The following is a 24,092-nucleotide window of genomic DNA, read 5'->3' on the forward strand; positions in this document are numbered from 1 at the left end:
GGCTAAACACATGGGCTCATCATAAGTAAGTATTAATCTTTTGATAGGCCCCTTCTTCGGGTAAAAGAATTAATTTCTCCATACAGTCAATAAGCTATTTGAAATTCTCTTATATTTTGGTTGGTGCCTCAGTTGGTTTTCTGACTAGGCTTTTCAAAATTTATTAATTGGTCTGGTAGTCCATGCGGATTAATACCCGCCTGTCTGATCCTGTTAATATGGTATCAGAGATATTATCACTATCTTGAATGATATTTATTTTAGGATTGATTTTAATCTTTTCTATAAAGCGTGTAGATGCAGGTATAGATACAGAATCAATAGTATGTAAAGATGCTACACGATTCTTAGTCAAACCATAAACTGGTTATATAGGAGATATATGATATATAGCAATAAATAATTTAGGCATAGAAAAGGAATTTCGACTATAAACCGTGGACTTGTTATCAAATTGAAAACAAATCCTTCCATCTGGATTTTGAGTTACATGTGATAACTCAAAGTTTGACACCTCATCGGTGACTTGATTTGGAGAAATAACCGAATTTAAGATCCATGTTTGGGGAAATTCAATTTCATCCCATCTTATAGGTCTCCCTGTGGTGACCTTGGATCTCGCAAAGTTTGTTTCGACCAAGAAGATCTGATTTGATGCATCTTTTATCAATTTGCATCTTAGATTTAGAGTAGACAATAATCTATAATAAATTCTATAAGAAAGACAAATTGACTCAAAACCAGGGGCACAATTATAACCATGAGTTTTTATATTCAAAGTCAAAGCATCAAGAATATTCATATCAAACAAAGATAATTGCAAGTTTGGTTGTGTGTTAAAATATACTAGACCATAGGCTACCGTGGACTCAATTGAGCCCATCAGAGACTGTCTGAAATTTAGATTTCTAGCGTGCCAAAGTGCAGCTAGAAATGTCTCTGGAAACACTTTATGAGTCAATGGTTTAAAAGAAATTTGAATCATTCCACTATGCATGAAATTATAATGGCGTTTATACATATCAATTTCACGTTTATTTAATAGTCTAATAGTCTGCTCATCCGCATTTAATGCTAAAGACTATTTAGTAGTTTTACAATTTGCTTATAAAGTACTTTATTAAAAAAAACATAATCATAAATGGTTTTTATATCCACATTGAGAATAGTCCATTTGTGTAATAAATTAAGATTTAGAGGTATATCAACCTATTTAAGTTAAGTACTTTTTCTACTAACTTCTCTCATATCCATGTTTATGAAAAACTTCATATATATGCCAAAGACTTTAGATCTGTTACACTGGGGCTTATTTTAATATACCGCCCCAGCACATGTCAACATTTTCAGATCTCTTACTTCAAAAATGTAATCTTACAACATTTGAGTCTTTATGTGAAAGTTTTGGGAGAACATATTTCTTCTCTTGATAAAAAAACTTGATGAATTGATTGAGATGGTGAAAAAGCTTAGTGTTAGTCAAAAATCATCTGATAATGCTTCCACTTTAGAAAGTAAGATGGAAGACTTGACTACTAGGCCTTGTATTCAGAGAACTCTAGCTATTGAGGGATTTGAAAAATTATCTCACATAGAAAAATTGGAAAAATTACTTGATAAGAAGTTTTTCAGGTTAAATATTAAACCTACTGATTTGTGTAATGCCTTTGCTGATAGCATGGAATTTTCTTACGATGTGGGAAATGAAATATACTCTAAACTCAATAATCTCAGAGGTATGGTTAGGAAGAAATTGGGGAAAAATATGTTCTCCCGCATGACTTCTAACTATTATCCGCGTCCAACTCCTCAAGATGTTCTGATTAAGGAAAGAGATTGGAATCAGACTAATATGTTGTATAGAGAAGATGCAATTCATGAATAGAACTTGGATGGCTTATCTGAAAGACAATTATCTGTCCTTGTTCATTGAATGTTAATGTATTTTACTATAGCTAAAGCTACTGTAACTGTCGAGAATTGTCAAAGACATACAGATGCAACTATTTGTAAAATAATTGTTGCTGGTTTTACTGGCCAACTTCAAGGATAGTGGGATAATTTCTTAGACAATGATAAAATAAATGCTATATTCAAAGCTAGAAATTCCACCGAAGGTGTTGATAACCTAGGAAGAGCATTACCGACGAATAGAAAAGATGTTATTTATACTATTATGCTAACTATTATTAAATAATTTAGAGGTAGATTTACCAATCAACATGAAAACACTAGAATATCATCAATATAAACAATAATGAAATCCATATATGAATTAAAAATGTCATTCATTATTTTCTAGAATTCCGAAGGAGCATTTTTAAATCCAAAAGGCATCACATTCCATTCAAATTGACCAAATAAAACATTGAAAGCAGTTCTACAAGTGTGCTCTCTAAATAGTTGAATTTTCCAATAGCCGTATTTTAAATCAAATTTAGAAAATATATTGGCGTCAAAAACTCTGGATAATAAAGAAATATTTGGAATAGGGTATCTAATCCATTTTAAACATTTACTAAGAGGTTTATAATTTATTACTAACCTCGGCATACCTCATTCTTTTTTAGCAGTATTATTCAACATAAAATGCAGTGCAAGACCAAGGTGATTTAGAATGTTTTATCAAACCCTTTTGTAAGAGATTATCAATCTCCTTTTTGCAGAATTCAACTAACTCTACATTCATTTGATAGGGTCTAGATTTTATTGGGATCTTATCCTCGTAGAAATCATTTTCATAAGGAAGAATTACATTATGTTGCTTGTGGTCCCAAAAAGCATTGGGGTGATCAGCACATACATCAATAATCATTTATTCGGAGATCATTTTTATTTTCTCCTGAACCGTAGTAGATTTCATGGTATCATCAATATTTATGCTAAACATTTTAAGTTGTAGAAAATTAACATGTTGTTGCTTTATTTCAATTAAAGTATTTATATCCCTAGTTATAGGATCTGTAATAAAAAGGTAGGATATCTCTTTGTTTTTATAAGTAGAAATAAATCCTTTAGCATCAATATGAGTGTAAGGATAAATTGCATTTATAAAAGGTGTCCCAATTATAATTGGGGGATATAATTAATTTTTTACCAAAAAGAAGAAATACGGAATGCAAACCTTATTTCGGCAAATATGTGCATTAGGCAATTTATAATTAATAGCAAGGGTATGACCAGATGCAGACTTAATAATATATGTAGTCTTATGAAAATAACTAGTCGGAATCAAAACTTCTTGAATGCAACTAACATCGGCACCACTATCAATCATGGCAACATTAGTTACAGAGAAATCATTATTAATTCATATAGTGCAATTAATATACCATTTATGGGCGGTGACAATTTGTATCATACCCAAAAAATAATCATATTTTATGTCAAGATCTTGGACAATATCATCGTCCTCTTTTTTTGACATTTCTTCCTTCCTTTTGGAACTGGAAGAAATATCATAGTATCTTTCTCAATTTTTGTAATTCGGTGATCACAAATCATTTGGTTTTGTTTTAGGATATAATCTCCTTTTTCATCTTATCAACCTCATAATATATTCAAGGCTTAAATAAAGAAAGGCAGCTAGCCATTATTTACTATTCTGGCCTTGCATCCTGCCATTTTCAAGGTTAAAACTTCTCTTTCATTTCTAAGGTACTGTAATACTTTCTTCCTCTCTCCAGTCGTGGCTATGTTTGGCTAAAATCTTGTCATATATATGCTAAAGATCTAACTTCTCTTACATAGTAACTATGAAAGATCCAGACTTTATCAAAATATGAAGAAATTTTCTATAGTTTCTTAACTTGGTTCCAAAATGGTTGGTACAGTCAAAATTAGTACTGCTTATGATGGCTATGTCTTAGTGACTACATCTATCAAGATGTGACTCTTAAGACCGTGATAATGAAGACTAAGGCATCTCTCTTCATGGTTAGAAAGGCTAGACACATGGGCTCATCATAAGTAAGTATTAATCTTCTAACAGGCTCCTTGTTCGGGTAATAGAATTGATTTCTCCATACAGTCAATGAGCTATTTCAAATTCTCTTATATTTTGGTTGGTGCCTCAGTTGGTTTTCCGACTAGTTTTTTTTATATTTATTAATTGTTTTGGTAGGCAATACGGATTACTGCCTGCCTGTTTGATCCTATAACTCAAATTTTGTCACCTCATCCATCACTTGATTCAGAGAAATAACCAAATTTAAGATCCATGTTTTGGGAAGTTCTATTTCATCCCATCTTATAGGTCTCCTTGTGGTGACCTTGAGCAGTGACTCTTAAGCCCCTGATAATGAAGAAAAAGGATTCCACCAAACCCAATATTAGAGGCATCAGTTTCAATAATTTTTTGCCAAGCCGGATTATCTAACATTAAGTAACACAAAGTTTTGACACGTTTCTTAATGCGTTTAACAAAGTTTTCATGACTATCAGTCCAAGGACCTTCTTTGTTGGGTAATTGACATATAGCAAGACGTCTATTAAACTCAACTAATGAATAAGGCATATAATAATCATTATCAGCACTTCGAGTAACATGAATGCTATCAGCAGTATTAGAAGTACCAGGGGCTCTATCAGCTGAATTTTTATTAGCAAAATTAATAATTTTTTCATGAAGTTTTTCATTGGAGACTTCTTTTAAAAACTCAAGAACACTATCAGTAGTGATATTTTGAACATTCAAATCTAAATCTTCAAACTGTGATTGTAATTTATAAAAAGCTTCTTCACAAACACAAGTATCACCATTGCAATCAGCACAAATATTAGTATGATCACAGTCAGATGATTCAGGAAATTCAACATCATTTTTAGATTCAGAATCACAATTATAATCAGACTCTAAACCAGAAGTGTATAATAAACCATATACCTGATCATGAACCTCATTAGCAAGACCTAAAGACTTAACCTTTTGGAGCTTGCAATTAGGAGAAATATGTCCTAGGTTACCACATCTGTAACACTTAATCTTGGAAAGATCACGGTTAGATCTATTTTTTGTAATCTAGTACTTACAATGGGTTTTACGAGTCTCATACTCTTCTTTGGATCTATATCTAGATCTATTCTTCCTATAAGGTTTATCAGACTTAGAATTGGAATTTCTTCGAGCTTTTCCCTGAGAAGAAGAAGTTGGTTTGTCCATACCAAATTGCTCCCAAAAATCTCCTAATTGGGATTTTTCTTAATTTGTCTAGCCAATTTTAACTCATTGCACAAAGCTAAAACTTGTTGAGTACAAGCTGCTATCAGCTGACCATAGTTAAAATTTTCATAGGATATTTCACCATAGGAACCTGATTGTGATAAAAAATGGTTTGGTGATATGTAACATATTAACAGGATCAGACAAGCAGGCGGTAATCCGCACGGCCTACCAGACCAATTAATAAATATCAAAAAGCCTAATTGGAAAACCAACTAAGGCACCAACTAAAATATAAGAGAATTTCAAATAGCTTATTGACTGTATGGAGAAATTAATTCTTTTACCCCTATCAGAAGATTAATCCTTATGATGAGCCCATGCGTTTAGCCTTTCTAACCGTGAAGAGAGATGCCTTTTTCTTCATTATCACGATCTTAAGAGTCACGGCTTGATAGACGTAGTCACTAAGACAAAGCCATCATAAGCAGTACTACTTTTGACTGTACCAACCATTTTGGAACCAAGTCAAGAAACTATAGAAAAATTCCTTCATATTTTGATAGAGTCTAGATCTTTCATAGTTACTATGTAAGAGAAGTTATATCTTTAGCATAAATATGAAAAGCCTTTAGCCAGATATAGTCATGGATGGAAAGGGGAAGAAAGTATTACAGTACCTTTGAAATAAAAGAGAACTAATTACCTTGAAAATGGCCAGATGCAAGGCCGGAATAGTAAATAACAACTAGTTGCCTTTCTTTATTTAGTCCTTGAATCTATTACAAAGAGTGAGAAGACAGAAAACTACTTAGAGAGAGAAATAAAAAAGATAAAAAATTTTCTTTTGACCTTCCTTAACAAATGAAGGTCCTATATATAGAAAACAACAGAAACTATGCATAGTATTTATGGTTCCCACATCTGGGTCCCTATACATAGTAAATCTACTATGTAAATAGTAATAGAGAATCCACATCTAGGTCCCATTATCTCTCCTTAATCTTATCCTTTCCTTTTTTTAATTGGTAGAAAAATTACTCCGTCCTTGCAATAGTTTTCTTATTCAGAATATCTTCTGAATCAATAGGTTGAGAATCTTAATCATCTCCCGCAATATTATCACTGATGATGCTTTTCATTGATGTATTTGAATATTGTTCGACAATCTTCATGAGATTTTTTTGAACCTCTTCCAGATATTTTTCTATCATCTGAACTCTATCTCCATCATATACAAAAATTCTTCTGGTGATATGTTTCGATGATTTGTCCTCAATAATATTTTTCTAAGGAATATTTGTATATTCCTGAATTTTATTTTCAATGGTATAAAGGAGCTCTTAGCCATTCTATTTTTTAGTATTTGGGTCCTTGCGCATCATCTTATCCCAAAAATTATTGTAAAATATCCTATAGAGACAAGGTATTTGTTCTTTTGTAAATCCAAATTTAGTATTCCATTTGTGAATCCATGGAATGGAGAATTCAATAAAAAAAGTACATCTGGTCTATCTTGTCCAAATTGCATACATGATTCGAGTGATATAGCTCAGTCAGGAATGGAGATACCTTTGTCCATTTTTTATATAATTTTAAAAATGAATCAGGTAATATCTGAGAAGTTGGGCCTTGATACGCCCACTAATTAATGAACCAATTAGGGATTGTCGAATATCTTCGCACAAATCTTGATAAACCATGTATGTTTATGTTTATTATTATTGTAATACAAAGTCTAGGTGGAAGCCTGAATCTAATCCCAATATGTGAAATTAATCTTGAAACCTTTCAACAAAATCTGCCTTTCCTCTGTTGAGGTCGTACCCCAATCTCCAAGAGTAATAATATTTTTAATCACGATTTTTGAGAACTCATGGACATCTGGTTCTCCATCGTAAGCTTGAAAATATTCAATTTCTGCACTGCCAGTAGATAGCAAAATTGTCTCATAATATGCTCTAGTCTTATATGACTCTCCTGCAAAATAAATATTAGAAATCAAATATTTGTGGATTATCTTTCACGGTTCATTCTGTCTCTGAGTTTCAGAGTTCCCTATCAGAACTATCAGCTCTCTATTATCGATTTGTTCATAAGGTTTGCTATCAGCATTTACTTTTGCAATAGTAGCAAACATATTTGTTTGCTTTACAGTTATATATGACTGCAATTGTCCATATAATGGATGATCCTCTGAAATATCTTCTAGATGGATCGATTGTGATGAAGATTTACCTATCTGCGGAATCTTAGAGTATAGAAAACTCATATTTTCCCTTCGTATCACTGGGGCATTGGATGATGAAGTATATGATGACGCCTGAGGCTGTGATGAGGGGGTGGATCTTTCCCCAAAGGAGTATCTTCCTTAGCCTCTGCCGAAGCCTCTGGCCCTTTTCCAGGATGGATCTGTAGTCATGTGGCACACAATAGATTAGTTAGATAGATCAATATCCTACCAACCTATTTCATATCTAACTTCATCATAATTGAAGACTGCAAATCCATATTTTATTAGTTCATGGATGATTTTTTCAATTATAAGAATATGCATATGTACGATTAAAGGAAGAGCCTTTATAATGGTGATTAATAATTTTTTAGAGGTGAAATCAGTGTAAAAAATCATTTTTCACTGAGGTATTCTCTGGATAAAAAATCAAGTAGGGAATTATCAATTCCTTTCTTATATTGAATCTCAAAATCAAAAGGGGCTAGTTGAGCTTGCCACCTTGTAAATATCAATTTTGAAGCATCATGTTTAAAATCTTTATCAAACATATACTTTATTGATTGAGGATCTATTCAAATCAAATTTTTTTGATTATATAGATCATCTTGAAATTTACGAACATAGTTAACAATGGTTAATATCTCATGTGCCACTGTTGCATTTTTTTTTTTGACTATCAGTCCATTTTCCAGAATAAAATCATATCAACCGTTCAAAATTATCATGGGGATTGAGTAGTTTAATTATTCCACTATACCCAATATTAGAGGCATCAGTTTCAACAATTTTTTCCAAGCCGGATTAGCTAATATTAAGCAAGGCAAATTTTTGACACATTGCTTAATGCGTTTAACAAAGTTTGTATGACTATCAGTCCAGGGTCCTTGAAAGCCCTTTTTAGCCTATTATTTAAGGGGGCTAAATCTCTTGACAAATTCTCATAAAATGAGGATATATAATTCAAAATCCTTAGGAAATATTGCAATTGAGTTATATCAGTGATGACATCAGGAAATTTATCGGCAAAATCAGTAGAACGCTAAATAGGGACTATCTTCCCTCGACAAATATTGTGACCTAAAAATTGAATACTTATCTAAAATAAACTCATTTTTGGTTTAGATATCACCAAACCATTTTGTATCATAATCTTTTTAAACATATCAAGATGTTTTAGTGTAATTCTAATGTTTTTGAAAACACCATAATATCATTAATATAAACAATAATGAAATCCATATATGAATTAATAATTTAGAACGAGCATTTTTCAATCCAAAAGGCATCACATTACATTCAAATTGACCAAATGGAAGGTTGTTAGTAGTTCTATAAGTTTGCTCCCTAAATATTTGAATTTTTCAAAAGCCAGATTTCAAATCAAATTTGGAAAATATATTGAAGTCAAATAATCTAGATAATAAATCTTTTTTTATTTGGAATAGGGTATCTAATCTATTTTAAAAATCTATTAAGAGGTTTATAATTAATTACTAACCTCAGCATACCTTGTTCTTTTTCAGCAGTATTATTCACATAAGATGCAATGCAAGACCAAGGTGATTTATAATGTTTTATCAAGCCCTTTTGTAAGAGATTATCAATCTCCTTTTTGTAGAATTCAACTAACTCTACATTCATCTGATAGGGTCTAGATTTTGTTGGGATCTTATCCTCGCAGAAATCATTTTCATAAGGAAGAGTTACAATATGCTGGTTGCGGTCCTAAAAAGCATTGGGGTGATCAGCACATACATCAATAATCATTTGTTCGGAGATTATTTTTATTTTCTCCTGAACCTTAGTAGATTTCATGGTGCCATCAATATTCATGCTAAACATTTCAAGTTGTAAAAAATTAACATGTTGTTTCTTCATTTTAATTAAAGCATTTATATCCCTAGTTACAGGATCTGTAATAAAAGGGTAGGATATCTCCTTGTTTTTATAAGTAGCAATAAATCATTTTGCATAAATATGATTGTAAGGATAAATTACATTTATAAAAGGTATCCCAAGTATAATTGGGGGATATAATTGATTTTTTACCAAAAAGAAGAAATGCAGAATGCAAACCTTATTTCTACAAATATGTGCATTAGGCAATTTATAATTAATATCAAGGGTTTGACCAGATGCAGATTTAACAATATGTGTAGTCTTATGAAAATATCTAGTTGGAATCAAACCTTCTTGAATGCAACTAACATCGGCACCACTATCAATCATGGCAATATTAGTTACAGATAAATCATTATTAATTAATATAGTGCAATTAATATACCATTTATGGGTGATACAATTTGCATCATACCCAAAAAATAATCATTTTTATGTCAAGATCTTGGATAATATCATCGTCCTTTTTTTCTAATATTTTTTCCTTCCCTTTGAAACTGGAAGAAAATCATAGTGAGAAGCATCTTTCTCAATTTCTATAATTCAGTGATCACAAATCATTTGGTTTTGTTTTAGGGATATAATCTCCTTTTTCAGGTTATCAACCTCAATTTTTAAATCGTTTAAAGAAGTATATTTGCCGGGTAATTGACTTATAGCAAGACGTTTATTAACCTCAGTTAACGAATAAGGCATATAATAATCATTATCAGCACTTCGAGTAGCATGAATGCTATCAGCAGTTTTAGAAGTACCAGGGGCGCTATCAGCAAATTTTTTGGTAGAAAAATTAAGAATTTTTTCACGAAGTTTTTCATCGAAAACTTATTTTAATAACTCAAGAACGCTATCAGCAGTGAGCTTTTAAACATTCAAATCTAAATCTTCAAACTGTGATTGTAATTTATAAAATGATTCATCACAAATACAAGTATCACCATTGTAATCAGTACAAATATTAGCATGATCACTGTTAGATGATTCAGGCAATTCAACATCATTTTCAGATTCAGAATCACAATTATAATCAGACTCGGAACTAGAAGTGTATAACAAACCATATACTTGATCATGAAACTCATCAGCAAGACCTAAAGACTTATCTTTTAGAGCTTTCAATTAGGAGCAATATGTCCTAGGTTACCACATCTGTAACACTTAATCTTGGCAAGATCAAGCTTAGATCTATTTTTATAAATCTAGTAGACTTACAATGGGTTTTACGAATCTCACGCTCTTCTTTGGATCTATATCTAGATCTCTTCTTCCTATAATGTTATCAGACTTAGAATTGGAATTTCTTCGAACCTTTTCCTGAGAAGAAAAAGCTAGTTTGTCCATACCAAATTGCTCACAAAAATTTCCTAATTGGGATTTTTCTTTAAGCTTATCAAGCTTAATTTGTCTAGCCAATTTTAACTTATTGCACAAAGCTAAACCTTGCTGAGTACAAGCTGCTATCAGCTGACCATAGGTAAAATTTTCATAGGATATTTCACCATAGGAACCCGAGCCCCTAAGCTTCTTTCTAACCCTTTCAGCAAATAGAGAAAGACCATCTATGAACTTTGTCTTCCAATGTGTATACTTACTTTCAGGTAAATCCATGACCTTTCTTAGAATGGTATCGTTATACCATCTAAATTCTCCTAAGGTTTTACATCTAATACCATTCAATAGAGTTCGAGTATTTTCATATTGATTGGTAAATCTACTTCCAAAATGTTCAATAATAGTAAGCATAAGAGTATTAACAGCATCTTCTATATTCGCTGGTAATGCTCTTCCTAGGTTATCAACACCTTTGGTGGAATTCCTAGCTTCGAATATAGTATTTTTTTATCATTATCTAAGAAATTATCCCACCATCCATGAAGTTGGGCAGTAAAACCAGTAACAATTATTTTACAAATAGTTGCATCTGTACGTCTTTAACAATTCTTGATAGATGCAGTAGCTTTAGCTATCGTAGAATACATTAATATTCGATGAACAAGGACGGATAATTGTCTTTCAGATAAGTCATCCAAGTTCCATTCATAAATTGCATCTCCGTTATACGACGTATTAGTCTGATTCCAATCTATTTCCTCTATCAGAACATCTTGAGGAGCTGGATACAGATAATAGTTAGAAGTCATGCGGGGTATATCAACATATTTTTTCCCCGGTTGCTTCCTAACCATACCTCGGAGCTTATTAAGTTCAGAGTATATTTCATTTCCCACATCAGGGGCAGATTCCATGTTATCAGCAAAGGCATTAGAAAAATCATAGGTTTATATTTAACCCAAAAAACTTCTTATCAAGCAATTTTTCCAATTCTTCTATGTGAAACAATTTTTCAAATCCTCAATATCTAGAGGTCTCTGAATACAAGGCCTAGTTGTCAAGTCTTCCATCTTACTTTCTGAAGTGAAAGCAATATCAGATGATTTTTTACTAACACTAAGCTTTTTCACCAACTCAATCAATTCATCAAGTTTTTTATCAAGAGAAGAAATATGTTCTCCCAAAACTTTCACATAAAGACTTAAATAATTGTTCTGAGCAATCAGATAATTTATTTCTGCAATAGTCACTTTACCAATTTCATTATCAATGATTTTTAAATGCAGAAAAAGTAATATCAGTATTATTAGGCAATACAAAAGGTGATTGGGGAGGGTAAATAGTTTGAAGAATATTACCACTCGCATCTTGATAAGATCTTTCCAACATCTTAACATATAATGGTAAATATGTGGTTATGAACCATGGTACAAAGCACACGATCTGATTATCCAATGCACACATCTCATAAATTTCTTGAGAAATATTATTTAGTTCATCTGGACTATAAGTCTCAAAGAACCAAATTCTAAATCAATTTCATTTTTTATCAAAAAATTCTTTTTTAATATAACTTCTTGCCTGGAAACCTGGACTAAAATCAATTTGGTGTGGAATCATATTAAACACTGTTAACATCAAACTCCATTTCAAAAGGAGTTGGGTTATCCCTATCAGAGATACAATCACTATATTAAACGATATTTGTTGTAGGATTATTTTAATCTTTTCTACAAAGCGTGTAGATGCAGGTATAGATGCAGAATCAATAGTATATAAAGATGTTGCATGATTCCTAGTCAGACCATAAATTAGTTCTATAGGAGATATATGATGTATAGCAGACAATAATTTAGGCATAGAAATGGAAATTTAGGCTATAATTATTAAATAAAAGATGCATCTATATAAGTTATATGTAGAAACTATATATGATGTGTATAGAAATTATATGACTGTTGCATAACATACGTATTTGTGTACGATGTGTATAGAAACTATAGCATTGTTGTATAGAATACATACATACATATATATATATATATATATATGTATCAAATATGTATTGTATCGTATCTATATGTATCATATTTTATATATATACACACACACATATATATATAGTGTCAATATGTATAAGAAATGTATTTTATTGTACTAGATATGTACTGTATATATGTATTAATATGTATCTCTTTTTAAAATTGTATTTAAAAAAAAATACTTTTTGTATTTGATTCTTCTTTTAAAAAAAATAAAAAGCAGGAAAAAAGAAGAAAACAATGAAAGATGAGCAGTAATTTTTTATACACTTTATATAATTAAAAAATTAGCATTAATTGTAGTTATAGTAAAACAACTATCAAGCTCTAGTTCTTACTATATATAAGAGTGAGTGGGTCGTTGAAGCAGAGAGCTGACGGTCGACATGCCTGCTTTTTAGCTGCTTGCTCCGTGATTTTACGACATCACTCCTAATTCATTATTATGGCATTTACTTATTAAAAAAATAAAAATATTTAATAAAAAATATAATAAATATTTATAAAATAAAATAGACATTTACTACATAGCTATTTCAGGTGCTTCAACTATAATTTTACTATATCACCTATAATTAATTATTATGAGTCATTTAAGTATTTTAAAATTGAGTATCTTGATGTTTTAAATTAATTTGACTTCTTATGTGAGGCACACTTAAGAAAATTTCACAAGTATTTTTATAGAAATTTTATTATATCTCTTTTAATTAGTTATTATGAGTCATTCAAGATGTGCCAGCTTCGCTATTTCAATCGTGATATTTGGTTACTCTTGAAATTATATCAGTGTCGCTTAAATTAAAATAAAAAAATATTATAAATTATAATAATTAAAAATTTAAATTACTTTTAAAGTCTAAATTCACTATCAATACCACAAAAGTTTGAACAAGAAAGATATTACAAATTACAATAGAAAATAGTTTAAAATAGTAAATTATAACATCGAAAAAATATTATAGATTACAATAGTAATGTCATACTAATTAGAATAAAAGGATATTACTTAAAAATTACATTGAAAGTCATATAAATCATAATATAATTAACAACATAAAATATTTAAAACTATATAAAACAAATCTGATTGGTTTTCTCGAATATTTCATTAGCGACATATAAATTGAGATAAAAAATAACATATAATATTCAAAAAGTAGCATATTGAGCTCATGCTGGCACGGGCTCTGATATCTAGTACTTAATATGTGGCATAATAAAAAGGACGCTATGTCAATGACAGCATATTTGTGTCAATAATGGACAATGGCTAAATATGGAATGAAATTTGTGGGCTATTTTCGGCAGAATATGTCTGGCCGGGTGGACATTTATGTCCTCTCCCCAAAAGTTTACGGGTGAAGTTGTTCAGCTTCTGAATTATAATTCAGTCTATATTAGTGGACTTAGCCCAACAAGCCAACCTCATGTTCTCTTTAAGGATACCTAAAAAATATTTTCCTTCTCATTCTTATCCATCTAAAATTAATTATAATTAAGAGATAATTTTACTCCCTCCATTTCATATTAGTTGATCATCCTACTAAAAATGTTTGTCTCATATTAGCTGGCCATCTTGCTAAATTAAGAAAGCATTAATTAAAAATTTTCCATATTATCATTGTGATTAATTCTTTTACAAAGTGTTCATACTCGCTTGTAAAGTTTTCAAGAAGTTTTGTAAGGGAGAATTAGTAAAATTACTTCTTATTTACTAATAAATTAGTAAAATATTTCTTAACATGCATGTAAAAAAATGACCGGTTAATATGTGATGAAGGGAGTAATAAATACTACTTAACACACTAATAAACACATTAATAGCTACATATCATTTTCTTGATAGGTAAACATGGCCATGGATCGAATGGTGGGTTGTCAACTAATTCTTTTTAATTCCACTGTTAAGTTTAACTATTTGATATATTATTTGAAGCTCTTTTGTCTGATGTTAATATCTATTTAGCCACCCCACTAGCAACAACAACAACATACTTAGTGTATTCCTATAAAGTGGGGTCTGGGAAGGGTAAAGTGTATGCAGTCCATATTATTACCTCAGATGAAGTAGAGAGACTGTTTGCAATAGACTCTTGGCTCAGGACAGATAACAGTATAACAAACAAAAACATAAAAATAAACCACAAAATGAAATAACACATCACTAGATAGCAAAAAAAGTACTCCTCCCAAATATTACAGACTCCTATCCACTAACCCTCTATCCTAATTCGCGTCCTCCATACCTTTCTATCAAGGGTCATGTCCTCCATAAGCTGTAACTGCTTTATAGCATGCTTAATCACCTTCCTCCAATATTTCTTTGGCCTACCTCTACCCCACATAAAACCATCTATAGCTAGCCTCTCACACCTCCGTACTGAAGCATCTGTACACCTCCTTCTCATATGTTCAAACCATCACAACCTCTCTTCCCACATCTTGTCTTCCAGCGAAGGCACTCCCACCTTCACTCGAATAACCTCATTTCTAACCATATCTCTCCTGGTAAGTCTATACATCCATATCAGTATCCTTATCTCCGCTACCTTTAATTTTTGAATATGGGATTTCTTAATTGTTAAACACTCTGCTCCACATAACATAAATGATTGGACTTCTACTTGTAGAACTTAACTTTAATCTTAGGAGGCACCTTCTTATCACATAAAACTCCCAAAGTTAGCATCCACTTCAACCACCATACACCAATACGGTACGTGACATCAATCTCTCTGTTTTCTTGAATATAGACTTAAGATACTTGAAACTATCTCTCTTCCGAATGGCTTGAAAATCTAACTCCACGACCACTTCAAGCTTCATGCATTGAATAAGTGAAATTACATTCTAAGTAGGTCTTGGTCATTTTTCTCTCATCTTTTGAGTCACTTTTAGTAGGTATTAGTTTTTAAGGAAAATGTACAAAGTTGTATAACTTACATAAATTAGAAACTGAGCTAAAGAGATTTATGACAATTAAGGAAGAATTTTGGAAATAAAAAGCTGGAATGAAGTGGTTTGCAAAAGGTTATAAAGATACTAGGTTCTTTCATGCATATGTTAAAGGAAAATAAAGAAGTTGTACATAGCAAAAAACAATAACAAGTAAGGGATAACTCTCCAAACAAATTAATAAATAGGAGAGGAAGCTATAGCATTTTTTTACAGAACAGTTTTTAGAATAAAGGGTAAGACAACATTGGTAAATATTACACTACATAACTTAGATGATTAGTGAAGAACAAAATGAAGATATGGTAAGGCTACCAGATCTGGATGAATTTAAAAGAGTGGTATTCAACCTCAATAGGTACAGTGCTTGTGGACCAGCTAAATTTTTAGATTTATTTTTTCAAAGTTGGTGGGACATTATTGGAGGAGATATCACTAAATTGGTAAGGGCATTCTTCTGTGGGCAAGAACTATCAAAGTTTATTACACATACCAATTTGGTATTGTTACCTAAAAAGGAGGTGGTGAAAGACTTCACAGATTTGAGACCCATAAGTCTAGGTACTTTCAACAATAAAATCATTTCCAAAGTATTGCATGAGAGGATAACTATGGTGCTACCCAATATCATATCTCAAAACCAGTCTGATTTTGTGAAGGGGGGAGCATCATGAAGAATGCGCTTTTGGTGCAAGAAATCGTTAGAGACATTAATATAAGAAACAAGAATATTAATGTGGTAGTGAATCTAGATATGGCCAAAGCATATGATAGAGTCTCTTGGATCTTACTTATAGAAGTTACAGTAAAATTTATCTTCTCAAAAGTGATTGTTAAGATGGTATGACGGCTAATGTCCAACAATTGGTACTCAGTATTGATAAATAGTTACTCGTATGAATTATTTCATTCTTATAGGGGAGTTAAACAAGGTGATCCATTATCTTCTATTTTACTCAAAATTGTTGTAAGAATGTTGTCCAGGGATTAAATTTGTTACACAGGGACAATCAGATCAAAGGATATGGACTTCCAAAGTGGAGTCTTAAAATCAAATATCCCTCATATGCAGATGAAACTAGCCTCTTTTGTTCAGGAGATGGGATATCTATAATCAAAATGAGAAATTATGAGAGCATTTCAGGATAATCGATCAACAAGAAGAAGAGTTTCTTCTATCTGCATGACAATACACCACGGATTGTTGCAATAAGGCTGAGAAGATTAATAGGTATAAAACAAGGAAATTTTCCTTCTATTTACTTAGGATGCCTGTGTTTTATAGTAGAAAAAACAAGACTCACTATGAAGATTTATTAAGGAAGGTGACAAGAAGATTGTTTTTATGGAAAAATTAGCTCTTATCATTTGGTGAAAAATACATTCTCATCAATCATGTACTGTAATCAATGCCTATTTACACAATCTCTGCCATAAATCCCCTAAAGAAAGCAATAAACCAGATACACCAGATTTTTGCTAAGTTTTTGGGGTAGTTTAAGAGGTGGGAAAGGAAAACATTGGATTGCATATAAAGATATGTGTAACCCCAGGGAGGAATGAGGCTTAGGATTCAAATCCTTACGTGATGTGTCAAAGGTATTATTTGCTAAATTGTGGTGAAAGTTTAGTGTTTCCTCCTTATCTCTCTAAAGTTAATATAAGAGAAACAAATATTTTTTAAAATCCCCATTCTACCATCACAAATAACACTGGATCCTTTCATGTATGGAGGAAGATGTTAGAAGTGAGAGAGAAGGTGAAACATAATATATGGTGGAAACTGAAAGCTAGAAACTCTAGTTTCTAGTTTCATAATTAGAGAAGGCTAGGTTGAAACATCCTGGATTTTGACCCTTAGGAAATTTCCTAAAAATCTGGTCTCTAGGCCCTATATGACTCACGGGAATGAATCATATGCTGGGGTACGAGTGGTATGGTCCTATCGTATGCTGACCAGTGTTAGTTGGTGGGATGGTTTTGATCACTCGAATAGTCAAAAATTAGTTATACAAGTCATAGGTCTTGGTACGAGTCGTATCATAGACTTATATGGTGGACAGTGTTTGATCTTCTGGTATTTCATTCTGCCAAAGATACGGGTTATGGGTACGAATCGTATATTATGATTACAACTTGGTTGGATGAGTTGTATACTAGATTTCTTAATCTAAGGATTGAGGCTTAGATAGGAGTGGTGCATATCGACCATATAGGAGGGTATGACTCGTATGGGTCAGTCGTATCCTTGTGATGGGTTTTTAAGGGATTTAAGTGAGGGTATTCTGGATATTTTCCTACTTACCCTAATTAGGACCCACGACTTCTAATACATTTAGGAGGTTATTTACCCTATTATTCTATTCATTAATACTTAAAAACTATTCCAAAACACTCCATAATTCTCTCAAGAGCTTTTGGGGAAAGAAGGCTAGGTTTTTATCTTACGAATTACTTTGAGGCTTGTCTTGGTGATTTCTTTCCATCAATTCTTCAGTATAAGGCACGATTCTCTTTCCTCATTGTAATTTCAACTAAAGTCATGGTTTATATGATTGATTTCATGGTTTTACTATTTCATGATTATGGTTTTCAACTATTATTTTGGGGTTTTGATATTGAATGCTTGGTTATGGTTTCCTATGGTTTTAATTTTCCTTTTATATGCATTAATGGTGGTTTTGGACAATTGGATTGCATGGTAGTAGTTTAATGGTATTTGGAATTGGTTTTTGTTATATTATGCTCCCAAGGTATTGGATAAAATGCTTATAAAGATACGTTCATTGCATTGACTTTTTTTAATAGACCTCTTGCGTGTTTTAAACTGGACAAAGAATTTATACATAGTTTAGATGGTTTGGAAAGGCTAAATGGTTACACTTGTGGATAACATGGAAGTCTCCAAGTGGATTTAATATGGTAATTGGAAGGACACCTAAGGTCCCCTTAACCTAAATGGTTTGGCTATGGATATTACTTGCAAGTAAAGGGTGGTATGACGATACCACTAATATTAGACTTGGTTAATAAATGGCATATGGATTGTTTAGACATGGTTTTAATTAGGCATTAATGGCGGGGTGTATAGCTAAGCCATGGAAGGCGGCGGTCCGGGGGGGACTAAAATTGGAAACTTATATTTTCCGAAATGAGGGGTCTTGATGACCATATGCTTGTGTCACATTTTATATTGGGGGATGTAGTATTCATCCTATTGGATATTCCCTGGTCGTGCGGCTACATGCACTACGCCCTTTCAGTAGGAGGAGATGAACCTATATTGCCCGTGAGTGGTTAGGACATCCAAGCTACACAGCCCAGATAAAGGTTTTAAGTGCATGCTAAACCCGGTCCCTTTTCTCGGCACTTGTATATGTATGGTTGTATGCATTATCAATGGTTTTACTTGGTTTTATTACTGTCATTATTTTATCCTTATCCTAAGATTCATACTAGCAGTCATTCGCTAAACTCGTCTACTGGCAACTGTATACCCACGCTATGCAGAAACTGGCTATTCTACTCCTCCTGTTTAGCACGCGGATTTGGTATGAGCATTTGGACTGATGTGGTGAGCTTCCATCCTTTCGAAAGGCATCATTTTATGTTATGGATTTCTTAGACACTTTTCTTTTATTTTGGATATTGGTTTTGTTTACTCTTTTGGATAAAGGCTTTGTGATACTTCTTGGGTTGGTATAGAAGGGATCGGTATTGGTGTCGACCTTGACATTTGAATAAGCCGATGGGCTGACATCATTGGATGATATTGTTGGTTATTCCATCATATTACATTTTGGTATTGATTTTCATATTATGTTTTGGTATTCCCTTTGGTTTATGGTCTACAGTTTGGTTTGATACGGTTGGGTGATTGGTGAGGTATGGTTGGACTTGGTTGGGTCGGTCACAGTTTGACCCTACCCAGAGTCTTAATGAGAACAATAACGCTATCTTATTATATGTTTGAAATTTAGCCCATCTAAGGTTGGATGTAGGTGGTTAGGTTGGGTAATAAGGGGCGATCCCTGGACCTGGTTGGACTTGGGATGCCCATTACGACAAGGCCTGGGGTCTAGTCTAATCATAGGTACTTTATACCATGTAGAAGGAAAGGAAGTAGGGGATGAGGAAATAAAAGTAAAGGGATTCATTTTAAAAGGACAATGAAGGTGGAAAAGCTCAAAGAAAGGTGGAAAAGCTCAAAGAACATCTATTAGTGGAAATAGTCATTCATATTATAGAGAACATCAAGCCTCAGCTTGGACTTGCAAAAAATGACACGCTTCGTGGATGGGAAACACTAAAAGAATCTTTACTGTGAAATCAATGTATCAAATTATCAGGCATAAGAGATATGAAATTGAGTTGATGAAGAATCTCTTGATAAAAGGACTTCCTTTAAGATTGCTTTATTTCTATGGGGAGTGTGAAGGAAAAGAATAGCTATAACTAACAATATTAAGAGGCTATATTCACATTGACTATAAATACCACTATTGTGAAGAAGAAGAGATGAAGACCATGACCTGCAGTTTGCTTCTTGTGCGGGAATTAATATAGATGGACTGAAATTACACCAATTTATTTTTAAAAGATGTGACACGACTGAACCAGGGACTAGTCGCATCGGGTGCCTCAAGTGCAACCTGGACCGGAGACCACCCCCAATACCGAACCAAAACCACCCTGCAACCTATGTCGGATGAATTCTGAACACATAACAAGATAGAATAATAATAAATCAAAGACTATAACTAAAGTCAATAACAATCCAACAACCTCAATCAAACATCAAACCGGTGTCAACCCCAATTCTAATACCAATTGTTATGCCCAAGTGCACACGCAAGTGTACGTGGTATCACCAAGTAATACAGTGGCTTTAAATAAAGCCAAATATCGATCCCTTAGATACTTGTATCCACAACTATCTAATTTAAGTTCAACTATTGAGATTGATGTGGTGCAATGTAACCAAAAGAATTTTGAAATTATGTAAACTAAAATAATACCAAAAATTAAAGACTTTGGACAAGAAATGAATAAAAACCCAGTGTTAAGGTACTGTGAACAATCATACTACGCTAATTAACTTCATTCGTTAGATTAATTATCTTGGTGGTTGATTCATAGGGTTTATCATATGATCATGGTCTCCCAACCTCTAACCTTCTACCTAACTGGACATTATAACTACATCGTTGAGCGAGGATGCAATAATCCATTTAGATTCATTAAGACATCATCCTATATGTGAACCAATAAAGTCTTTTAGGTATATACCTATCCTAGATGCTAATTAATATTCCTTAATTCATAAAAGAATAAGAACCTTACTCTATTTATCCCCACGTTCTATCTTCCTATTCCCCCTCCCGAGTTCACAAGGTCGATAATATATGTATTCTAAGGGTTGCGAATCCTTAAAATAGTGAAAAAAGGAAAAAAAACAATCAAATATGATAATAAATCCAAAAAAATTCAATTCAAAGTGAAAGTAAACATGTTCTTGACCTTAACCCCGGAAAGGGGGCATTTAGCCATTCATGGACATAGTCGTAATCAAGACGAATAAAAACATGATAAAGTCCATTAAAATGATAAATTAAAGAGATAAAAACCCTAATTTAAGTTTTTTACAGCCCCTCTCCAAGTTTCAAAGTAGTCCAAGGTGTATAACATCAAGTACAAGTGTCCTATTTATAGGAGGAGAAAACTGTCGATTTTTGCATTAGGCCGCATCGCGGGGTTAATTTTCTGCGTATAGCAGTGATAAGCACCCTTATAGTGGATACCCACTGTTTTTGGTCCCTTATTAATATTATGGTGTATGGAAATAACCATTTTTCCCTCTCTTTGGTTCGTGACGCACCCTTGACATCCAAGTTGTCCAATTCATGTCAAGTTGTGCCTTGTGCTTTCGTTGATCCATTCCAAGCCTTTTTGTGTTATTTCCACTTGATTTGAAGCTTCTATATCCTTCATATATCATAATATGAAACTCATGAATCATAATGTATCATTAAACACAACAAATTAGAGCTCAAAATAACACAACATCAAAGACGACAAACTAGAAACTTAAGCTAAGAATACTAGTTTTGCCCCTTTTGATCTTTCACTTAGTATTGACTCTTGGCTTGATTAAATTGCACTTTAAACACTATAAACAAGTTTTTCCACACATAATTACATAATCATACCATTATTAACTCATTATACACATTATAATCCATCATGATCAACTAGAACAACACCTAGCTTAAGCTAGTAACACTAGTTTTCTCATATGAACTCTAAATGATCAAATTAAGTACAAACTTGTTTGAAATACACCTTAAACATTGTAATCAAGTAATTTAACACTTATATGATCAATTTTATCATCATTAAGACATTAAGAATGCAATTTTTACACAAAACAAGGATAAATAAGCCCGGACAACAACACTAAAGTGCATAAATCCACCTCAATTTATCATCCCATACTTAATGCCTTGTTCGTCCTCAAGCAAATCTTTACTCTAAGCATCGTAAGCTGAGGTGACTCCACACTTATACTAAAAGACACTCAAGATATTACTACAATTACTGCATAGAATGCAAGTTTCTAAACTAAGCATGCTACATACACGATTGAATGCTCAAGAATACTACCCCAAAAGATCCTAGCCTCAAGAATTAACTCACCTAGTTAGAAAACTCATGCACATTGTTCAATCAAAGACATCATATAATTCACCCAATATTCATAAAATATGTGCCCTCACAATAAAGAGTTACCCATGATCACTCACATTAATGCTACTTTTCACCAATTAGGTACAAGAATCAAATTAAGCTCACTCTCACAAGGAATTCACAAGTTACACATAATGAACCATAGGATTGCTCTTAGTGTAGTACTTTACTAATATCAGAATGATTAAGCTTAAGATCAAATAGGTCTTTACTGGTTGTAATATAGGCTAAGGTATGGGTAGGAACTATTTGTCCAAGAATAGTGACTATCTTCCCTAAGCGCTTCAATATATTACATTTTTCAATTAAAACCAATCTCTAACAACCAACTTACACCACTTTTGTCTACCCTCATATTTTGTTTTGCCCTATATCATTAAGCTCGTTGACATATATTATGGTGGGAGTATGTTATGTACACATCATTTGGTTTTACCCTTCTTCACACCCATTATACCTTATGCACCCCTATGATAGCCACCCTCAATTTAAGAAATTGCCTTAGTTGAGTTGCACAATATCCAAGGAGGACCAGGAGAAAAATAGTTTCATTGTAACACGACTGGCTAAAAATAGGAATTTCCTTAGAAAAATTTTCTCTAACCCCCAACTACAACACAATAATTTTTTCACACTAATAACTATTACTTTGGTGCTTCAATATCACCTTTCTCTTACTTGAATTTTCAACTCTTTAACTAAATTAAGTTTATACTAAAGCGCTTAGGAGCTTAGATCAAATTAACTTCAATCAAAGAAGGGTATTAGTCTACATATGAGGTTTCCAAAGAAAAATCTAAAGTCTCAATGGGGATAACTAGGATTATACACAACGGTAGGTAAAAAAAAGGCATAAAACATTGCTATCAAAGAAATGCCTATATCATCTCCTAAAACCACACTCTTTATTTTGCTTTGCACACACGCCAGGAAAGTTTTAGATATCACATGCAACAATGAATATACAACACCTCACACACACATGACACATGATCAACTCAAGAAGGATTATCAGAGACTCTTAACCAAACAATCACATGAATTCAACTTTAAGCCAACAAGTACAAGAGTCATAACATGAGCCTAGTAGTCTCAAAGGTAGTGATTCACACAATCAACATGCTTTTTCAACCAAAACAATTGCATCATTCAATCACATATAGCACCAACTAGAATATCCCATAAAAAAATTTAAATTAATCCTAAAATTGGGAATACTCGTACCCTGCACTTAAAAATCTGCTTTGTCCCCAAAGTATACTTTAAAAATAGAGATAGAAATACTCCCTAAGGCCTCTAGGCCTAGCTAGTATCATATTTATACATCAAGAGGGTCCATAGACCCCACACTTAGTCTTCGTTGTGCTCCTTAGCTCAGATGTTTTGGTACTCAGACTTCCCAACAACCTGTGACTCAAAAAAAATAAAAACTAGTGAAGTAAAAACTAAAATACTAAAAATAAAAACCTACCTTAACTTAACTTGGGTTGCCTCCCAAGCAGTGCCTGATTTTGTATCATGGCATGACCCATATCAACTCATCCGTTTTCCTTTATCGTTTTCCTCCTACTTGGAGACCATCTTCTTATTCGTTTCTAACCTCTGAAGTGTGAACTCTCAAGGTCAACAACTTTCTCAATGTTAGCCTTTTCAGGCTCATCAATCTATATTATTTTAGGCTAAAGTATTTGAGGCTTTGGAAGCTCAATGAGCAAGT

The 24,092-nt window shown here is 32.6% G+C and overlaps 1 protein-coding gene across 1 annotated transcript; it reads right to left on the reverse strand.

Moving 5' to 3' along the window:
- Positions 1-4,249: 4,249 nt before the first annotated feature.
- LOC124897974 lies at positions 4,250-11,542 on the reverse strand. Its single transcript, XM_047411597.1, has 6 exons — positions 11,233-11,542; positions 10,967-11,116; positions 10,226-10,408; positions 9,972-10,120; positions 8,896-9,122; positions 4,250-4,970 (listed from the first exon to the last, which is right to left on the reverse strand). Exons 1-6 carry the CDS (start codon positions 11,540-11,542, stop codon positions 4,250-4,252), a joined length of 1,740 nt encoding a protein of 579 aa, XP_047267553.1.
- Between the last annotated feature and the right edge of the window lie 12,550 nt (positions 11,543-24,092).

The sequence above is a fragment of the Capsicum annuum genome, chromosome 1, assembly GCF_002878395.1.
Source record: "Capsicum annuum cultivar UCD-10X-F1 chromosome 1, UCD10Xv1.1, whole genome shotgun sequence".
Lineage (NCBI taxonomy): Eukaryota > Viridiplantae > Streptophyta > Magnoliopsida > Solanales > Solanaceae > Capsicum > Capsicum annuum.